Below are 9,401 nucleotides of genomic sequence, written 5' to 3'. Positions count from 1 at the left end.
ATATGCATAGCAGAGGTATTTTAAATAAGATATTTGAATAAGGTATTTTAAATAAAACATAACTTCATAATAATATATATTTCTGTTCAAACAATCAGTTTAAAATAGATAAAAAATCAATGTCATTTCATTTTACTAGAAAAATTTTTCTAGAGGGCCAGGGGGTTTGAAGCATGTAGTACAAGGATGAGTTCTATCATCAACATCAACCTGAAAGCTGGTAGTGTCTGCATGTACCTGTAACCCAACACTAAGGGATGACTAGAGGCTGGGGCAGGGACAGGAGTATCTCTGGACAGCCTCAATAAAATATGGCAAGTTCCAGGTTATGTACTAAGTACTGCTAGTATGTAGGTTCTTAACAAGAAAAGCTCACATTAAAAAAAAAAAAAAAAAAAAAAACTGTAATAACAAGTATCCAGGTAGAGGGAACTCAGCTCCCAGCTGAAAACCCAGTGAGTGTCAAATAGAGATTTGTAGAACACCAGCTTCTAAGAGAAGTTCTTTCCATCACAGGAGATAATGAATCCCCATAAGACAAGTTTCAGATAAAAAAAAAACAAACTGCTGAAATCTGGAAGCATACGGCTTTAAATACTCTTTTAATGTAGGGCACAGATGTTTCCTCATTGAAAGACTGACCAGGAGTGGAATGATTTGAATGTTTTTTGCAGTTTTGCTACCTCCTGCCTTGTAGGACCAGAATCAGGAAACAAGTATTATTTCTCTGTAGTGCCTTACAAGTGTCACAGTTCATGCTTTCTTTGAAATAATTTTAATTTGGAGGGAACAGCAGAAGATTTTTCTTGTGGAGACACTTCCTTAACACATGTCTATTTGATAGTAAGTTATTTAAGGACTTTCTTTGCAAATGTGTTCATATCTTTTCACAGTAAAAGTTTCTTTTCTCTGGGGGGAGTGTCTCACTGAAGGGGGTTTTGAAGTGAACACTGAAGACTCACAACCATGGTCAAGATCATTTTCAACTGCTAAGGTACGTTTCTCAAATGTGCTTATTAGATACTGTGATCTTTCATATATGGGAATCATGACTTAATGTTTTTCAAATATTGTCAGAGAAGTTTTCCTCTTCATTCTAATTTTTAAAATTCAACAGATAAATATCTATCATTATCATTAGATAATTTGAAACTAATAGAAATCAAACAATAAGACCCACCTATCTATTATATGAAATATATTTTGCCCTTAGACACTTCTATTAATAATGAGAATAAATTATGAGGATAAAAATGATTAGTTGTACCTCTCACTCATATGTCCCAAAGATTAGTATTAATTGCATTATTGTTAAGTCCTTGATTCTAAGCACAGATAACTCACTGTGATACCTATCTTTTTTGACTTCTTAGAAAGTAAGGTTGTGTAGGATTCTTCTTGAGTTCATGACAGTGTCAAATGTTTCTCCATGTTTTGTCAACTCACTCATGCTAATCTGGTAAGTATATACATCTTTGCAAAAAAAAATAACTTGAACCCTTGTACTCGTATGTTGTGCATGTTTTTCTATTTTAACCAATTCTCACCATAAATTATAAGGCAGGTTTTACTTTATAGACAGATGATGAAGCAGCTTCATGTGGTGCCAGGAAATGAATGTAAGGTGAGAGGAAAGACAGAGGGAAACAGGTTTTTATTTGCTCCATATAATCCTTGAATGGATGTGTTCAGCCACTGCTACAGTAGTTCTTAATGGATTACAAAAGAATTTATAATAATGTTAGAGAAAAGTGACATTGAGGTAGGCCAAGATAAAAGAATAATTCCAGGAATCCAAAGCATGAATTTCTTAGTACTTGGAATGTAAATATGTCATGATGCATCAACATGTTCACTGACAAAATTGGTCATATAAAGTTTTCGCTCAAATCATATAAAATGCAATGAAATATTATAAGCACATTCAGAGTAAATTATGAACCAACATTTGTATAAAATGGCAATTATGGAGTATAGTTTTAGTGGTAAGAATTTGAGGAATAACACTTGCTAAAAATTGTCAGATAAAATTAAGTAAGAAGAAGAATAATCAAAATTATCTTTTTTCTTCTGATTTCCAGCATAGGAATATTAACTTTTCTGGTTTTATATTATATAAACTAACTATAAAAATATAGAAAATAATTATATTAATTAGCAACTTTGTGTACAAGTGGGATTGAATAAACAAATACCTATAGAAACTACTACTAAAAGAGAGTAAGTAAAAATGCCGGTGGTGGCACATGCCTTTAATCCCAGTACTCAGGAGGCAGAGTCAGGCGGATCTTTGTGAGTTCAATGCCAGCCTGGGCTACAGAGTGAGTTCCAGGCACAGAGCTACATAGAGAAACTGTGACTCAAAAAAAAAAAAAAAAAAAAAACACAAAAAAAGAGAGAGTAAATATTGTCATTTTATTTAATACTTCTTTGATCTTATACATGTCCTATTCATCATTTCCTTACCACTAAAATAGATAAATAGCAACATCTACACAGGTTATTAAAAGTATTAAAAGAAATGAGGAATAATGTGCAGTACACAGAAGAAATACTTTTTTATAGCTATTACAAGGCTTTCATATATGCTGTCAAATATTATGGATTACTTTATAATAACACAATTATTCATTTATTAACTCATTTTTATTATTACCATAACCTTCTTTATATCCATGGTTATGCCATTTTAATTGCTCATTAATATTTATTTTGGATAAGTATATCAAGATGAATATTTTTCCAGATCCTCTTAATTTGTTTGAAAAAGATAAACTCATAACTTATTTGTATTTGTTCCTTGCAAAGCAAAAATACCTTTATTAAGTGATGAAAAGAAAACTTGATAAATAGTCTAATGCCTCAGTTTCCTTTCCCAGATTTGATGGAGAAATGAACTCAATTCTGTTTCTTCCAAGGCACAAAAGTCAACTTACTATGTTGGTTCCCAGAGTTTCCTCTTATTCAAATGACTTGCTTGTTTGGAAGTTATATTTTTAATTACCTTTTATGGTTCCTCATTTCATAAGTTAAAGAAAGAAATCTTTAGCTTCACCGTGGTGGCCATTACTTTGATTCTCTACCTCCTTGAAACCCTCCACCTCCAGCTTTGTCTACAACGATGTTGATGTTTGTACTCTTTGCATGTATCTTCATCCTGTCATCCGTGAGTCAACTTGACTAACACAAAGTATGAAGAACTGTTTTTTGTATATGAGAAACAACAATAACAATATCCACAAAATTTTACAACCGAGCACCATCTAAATATTAATTATGAGGATGAAGAAATTAAATGAAGTTGAGGATGCATTATTTTTTCTGGCAATGTGACTAACTTTTCCATGAAGCAGATGGCGAAGAGGAATGTGACAGAATTTGTTCTCCTGGGGCTCACACAGAACCAAAACACGCAAACAATTGTATTTGTGGTGTTTTTGGTCATCTACATAGTCTCTGTTGTTGGAAATTTGCTCATTCTGGTCACCATTATACACAGTCGATTGGTAGGGTCCCCTATGTATTTCTTCCTTGCCTATCTCTCCTTTATTGATGCCTGCTATTCTTCTGTCAATAACCCTAAACTGATTTTTGATTCACTTCATGAAAAAAAGACTATCCAGTTCAATGGTTGCATGACCCAAGTCTTTGGAGAGCATTTCTTTGCAGCTGCTGAAGTCATCTTGCTTACCGTGATGGCTTATGATCGCTATGTGGCCATCTGCAAGCCGCTGCACTATGCAACCATCATGAACCGAGCAATATGTAACCTACTAGTGGGAGTGTCATGGATGGGAGGCTTTCTTCATGGAATTATACAGATGCTGTTCATTATTGATTTACCTTTCTGTGGCCCTAATGTCATAGATCACTTTATGTGTGATCTTAACCCTTTGCTTGAACTGGTCTGCACTGATACTCACATTCTGGGTCTCTTTGTTGCTGCCAACAGTGGGTTTATCTGTCTATTAACATTTACTCTTCTTCTGGGCTCCTACACAGTTATCCTGTGCTCACTAAGAAACCACAGTGCAGAAGGGAGGCACAAAGCCCTCTCCACTTGTGTCTCCCACATCACAGTGGTTGTCTTATTCTTTGTGCCTTCCATTTTTGTGTACATGAGGCCTGCAACTACTTTACCCATTGATAAGGCAGTTGCTGTATTCTATACAATGATAACTCCCATGTTAAACCCTTTAATCTATACCTTGAGAAATGCTCAAATGAAAGATGCTATTAGGGGATGGTTCAATAGAAAAATTCATTCAGAAGACAAATAAATATATTTCTGTGAAATGAGGAAAGGATTCAATGTACATTTTGTATTGACTCCATATAGAACATTTACAGCATGAGGATTAAAACAACTGTTATTTGTCATATGGCTTTGAAAGAAGCAGAAATAAGATCCGTATAATGGAGAAACTTAACCCTATGTTAAAGTTACACTACTGGTCTAACACACATTTACTCTCTCTAATGCTTATTCAGTACTGATTATTGTGTCTCACTCTAGAAATGCTTGTTATAATGTGGTGAGCCACAAGGCTTTTCAGGTCAGAATATCCTGATTTCTGTTTCAACTGTCTTATTCATTATCTAGGCACAACAAACTATGTCTTTCAAAGTTGAGTATTTGCTGTTGACTCCTGCCACCTAAACCCCATTCTTAATTTTCATTGATATTTCCTTGTTCTGTTATATATCTACTATAAGTCCCCATTAACAGTAAAGAGTGATAACAAAAACATTCATGGTCTATTCTCTCAATCATAACTACCTTTCCTAGGGTTTTTATCAAAATTGTCTTCTGAGCTCTGCTAGGTTGAGTAGTAGGATTTGCATGATAAATAGCACTAATATTTCTATTTCATTGATATTTGAAACTCTCCTCCACCATCTTTAGATGAGGGAATTAGCAACATTTATAATTTACTCATTGTGAACTCTCCTTTTTAGCCATGTCACAACCAAATATATGAACAATGACCTCATCACTCCCCAAACTGCAACACTGAATGAAGGCTCTTGGTCTAGCAAGTCTACATTGTTAAAGCGGAAGTGATAGAGCCTGAAGTTTGCCCCACCATGATCACACATGATCCTGTGTAAATTAAACAAATCTGGAAGTTCTTTGAAATGTAGTGCACCTGGGTCACACTACACTCATAGATCTTCCTTAGAGTATAGTTTTTGTTTGAGAAGCAAAGTAGGGTTGTGGGAGTGATTTACATAAGCTATTTTTTTTTATTCTCCCATAAACCCATCCTTGTTCTCTTTCAAATGCATGGTATTATTTTACAGTTATTGTCTATCAGAGCCACGCCCTCAGAGCTTGCCATAATAGTTTCTCCAGACAATGTAGTTAAGCCCTTCAGGTAGACATCAATTAGGGGAAAGGCACTTTTACTGAGTGGAGGAAATTTATCACATTTAAAGTTTCTTTTCTTTCTGTTCAGTTTTTTTTAATTTCTTCTTCCATCTAATGATGGAGTCAAGGAAGCAGAATTCATCTTTTCCTAATCTTCTTTGTACTAAAATTTATTTGTCTGGCCTGAGAACTCCAAATCTCCATGCAGCTTCTCTAGCTGCAGAATATGAGATGAGATTTTTCTTTCTGATTTAAGATATGTAAACTTATGTTTTTCACTTTATAAAATAATATTGACCTACCCTATGCCTTGTGGCCTAGGTGGGCAGGCCTTAGTCCAGCAGGAATCCGGTTCCCTAACCTTGGCCCATTGCACTATAGTAAAGTACACACCTCATGCCATGTGGCCTGTTTAGATGAAACTCAGTCAAATTCACATCCAGGAATCCACCCAACACTTTAGCATATGGCAATTGAGCAGTATAATGATCTCTTTTTGATGAGGAAGCATGACCCAGCCCATTGTCATGGCAGCCTGAATGAAGCGAGTAAACCCACAGACAGACCTTGGGCTGTCTACCCTGTACTCCCAGGGGAAAACAAGGGCCCACATGGTATCTTGCAGCACCACCCAGATGGACACTATTAGAGGAAACAAGGTGTGGTATGGTATGATATGGTGTTTTATGGGGGTGGGGAATAGACAGAATGGTTCAGGTCCTGTGGACAGGGGCACATCTGAAGAGGCAAGAGAGGAGGGACTGGCTGAGTGGTGAGGGAAATGTCCCTTTAACCAGTGGCAAAACACCGGAAAGGAGCCCTGCACATTGTTTGGGCAGCACAGCAGAGATGACCCTGGTGTTGAGAGCATAGGTGAGCCAACCCTGAGAACCTGAACATGGGAAACCTAGCCCTAGCCCTCACCTGCCACTTGGTGGCATGGGCAGATGCTCTTCCCTTGCTCCCACCCATCAATGCCTAAGGCAGGTGGGAAAGCCTACCCTGAAGTACCAAGAGTGGAAGATCTGGCCCTGACCCCCACATGCTGCAACATACCTGTACCTCACCAGTGCAGCACAATGAGGCCAAACCTGTTAGCACAGGTTTGGGTGAGTCAGCTCCAAATTTGTGAGCATGGGAGAGCTGTCCCCATTACTCATCTGTCTTGCAACAGCATCGATGAGGGCCAGCTGCCCTCCTCGCCCCTGTGCCCATCAAAGCCTGGGGCAGGTGGGAGAGCAGGCCCTGTGGTCATAAAATCAGGAGATTCAACTCTATCAGTGCAGGTGTGTGTGAGCCAGACCGGAAGTTGTAAACACAGGAGTACTGTTCCTCTTTCTCATCTGGCAGACTGACCCTACAGCATCCTAAACCCATACCCCAGGTTATGACTTGGCCTGCCCCAAAATCCAACCCATTTATGACCTGTTGGAGCACATATAGGAACCTGACCAACAGACCTGAAGCTGCAGGATGTCCACAGCACAGGGCAAGAATTTGATACCAAGAAATAGTCCTAGTGAAGACCCAGCATCCATAGTGTAGTAGAAACCAGAGGCCTCAAAACAGACCGATGACTCCTTTCAATGAACACTTGAAAGTAAAGATATATGAACAAAGGAGTCTACAGTATGAATCACTGTGTCACACTGCAGCTTCCATGATGAGACTTTTCATGTTTTCCTCTTAAAATTTTCTTCCCTTTTTTCTCTTATTTTTTTTTTGGGGGGGGGGACATTGAACCCAAGTTGTCATTTTCTACTAAACATTTTCACTGCTGATTTTAAATCATATTTAGTTACTCATTTAAGAAAATGGCAGTGCTCTATGTACAAAAAAATTATTTGATCCAGTAGGTGGTATTCTACCTGGTCAAGATAATGAGAATCCTATATAAAATTAAGTTTAAAATCCAGAAATGCCTTGATCACTACCAGCTGAGTAAAGCCTAAAGTCAGAAGAATGCAAATAGACATACTCATCAATAAGATTTTGAAAAGGAGTAATGGTTCCATTGAAAAAAATAAGTAATACTGACTTTAAATGGTGATTAATATACTGTATCTTTGTTATGCCAGAGTAAATTTTTCATCTCAGAAGGTAATTCTTTTGCATTCCTAATATCCTCTCTCCAAAAGAGAACCCTATTTTAAACTACCATTTAAACAGGATTCATAATCTGAAACCGTTTTTTTCTCTACATGCTGGTTTTCACTTAGATACCTTAAATTGCAAAATGGCAAATGACTATCAGGTTAAAGGATTTTTAATAAACATTGAGGAGAGAAAATGCTTTGGACCAGTAATGTTTTAATTTTTTCCTTATTTTAGAGTATTTCATAATACCTTGAGAATGGTATCCAAATTTATGGCTTGAAGATAATTTTATGTATTTTTAGCACACTTGTATTTTGACTGAAACCTATTACAAGATGAGGTCTGGAATTTTCTATTCTTGGTGTCATGTCTAAACACAAGTGTTAGATTTTACAGTGTTTTGAGTTTTGAATTTTTACATTGGATGTGTTCTACCTGTATGATTAATGCTAAATTAAACACTTGTCAGTTGGTACCAACAAACTTCTGTTTCCAAACTGAACAATTACTACAGTGTTGAGGTCAGATTTAATTTACTAAATAATACTATCATGAACTTGAATGAAACCTTAGTGAATTATTGCAAAGATACAGAATTTTCCAGATGATTTTTGTCTAGTTGCAGAGTCTGTTCACTCCTTCAATTCCATTTTTAGGCATTTAGCTTTTGCAATGTTCTCTTGATGTTGGTTTCTCATTGTGCTCCTTCTCTATGGTTTCAATTATGTTGGGCAAATTCCAGGATAATACGGTGCAAGCTAGGAACAGTGCTTTGAGGGCTAAAATAACTGTTGTAATGAAGTCATATGGGTCCTTTGAAGCCCACTCCACAACATACTCATCCCAAGCTTTCATGTCAAGCATCTTCATAGCAAGCAGGAAACTGGGCCTTGTGCTGGACTAGTGAGCTCTAATTTTTCCTGGGATTATGATTGAGCCATCACAATTAAGATGACCATTCATTATTGTCTTCTTTGTTTGATCACATTTTGGAGAGGTTTGAATTCACCAGGCAGTAAGTATAAAGTTATCTGAGTGAAATAATTTCATACAATATATTCTAATCATGCCCCCATACCCTCCCTGATCCTCTCCACTTCCCCACTCGCCCAACTGCATGCTCTTTTTCTCTCTTTAAAAAGAAAAAAAAAACAGGCAAATGACAACAAAAAATTATTAAAAAGCACAAGAAACACCACACACACACACACACACACACACACACACACACACACACACAAAACAGCTTAGAAACCATAATATACAGGAAAAAGACCAAAATTCTACAACAATTCCCCAAAAACCTGAGAGAGTAAACAGCAGTGTATTCTGAGAAAAAAATTTCTTGTAAGTTTTTGGAGACATAAATGGTATGTTCAAATGTGTGCTTTTACTTATTTGTGTTGGTTTTTTTTTTTTTTTTTTTTTTTTTTTTTTGTATTTGTGGTGATGGAGAACTGAGCTTAGGGCATTCCCCATTGTAATCATGTATTCTGTCAACAAAGTATAGAACAAGCTAGCTGGTGGTTAGAGGGATGGTCTTTCATTTGTCCAATCTATCTACAAAGCTATGAAACATGTGGAGCATCTACAAAGCTATGAAACATGTTGAGCTAATTGAAAATTAATTTCTATCTGAATAACAGGATAAGGAAATGTCTGTGTCTCATACTCGTGCATTGCAATTTTTGTTTTTACTGTTTCTCAGACTATAGATGAGACGATTAGGCATGGGGGCAATCACATGTAAAACACAGGCATTTCCTTCCCTTTGTTCTGACTTCATACAGGCAGTATGTAGGTATACATTCCAGGCACATAAAGTAGAACTGCCACCACTATGTGAGAACTACAGGTTGAGAGAGCTTTACATCCCCCTATGGACGATCTTGTCCTCAAATTATTCAAAACTGAAAATATACCCAGATCTGCA

At 36.6% G+C, this 9,401-nt stretch overlaps 1 protein-coding gene and 1 pseudogene across 3 annotated transcripts in view; one reads left to right on the top strand and one right to left on the bottom strand.

Moving 5' to 3' along the window:
* The window catches only part of LOC114687264 (olfactory receptor 4C46-like), a 7,457-nt gene extending 3,177 nt beyond the window's left edge, over window positions 1–4,280 (top strand). Inside the window, exon 3 of one of the 3 annotated variants that reach the window (XM_037204388.1) lies at window positions 3,365–4,280. In XM_037204388.1, coding sequence (XP_037060283.1) covers window positions 3,365–4,280 — 916 coding nt within the window. Of the gene's footprint in view, window positions 1–3,344 lie in introns of those variants that run through there. The other 2 variants (XM_037204389.1, XM_028861955.1) reach the window with 2 other exon arrangements.
* Window positions 4,281–8,100: 3,820 nt separating this feature from the next.
* On the bottom strand, window positions 8,101–8,332 carry LOC114687256 (annotated as a pseudogene).
* Window positions 8,333–9,401: the final 1,069 nt, after the last annotated feature.

Source organism: Peromyscus leucopus, chromosome 4, assembly GCF_004664715.2.
Source record: "Peromyscus leucopus breed LL Stock chromosome 4, UCI_PerLeu_2.1, whole genome shotgun sequence".
Lineage (NCBI taxonomy): Eukaryota > Metazoa > Chordata > Mammalia > Rodentia > Cricetidae > Peromyscus > Peromyscus leucopus.
The sequence above is the reverse complement of the archived record's forward strand: the minus strand, read 5'-3'. Positions and strand labels throughout refer to the sequence as shown.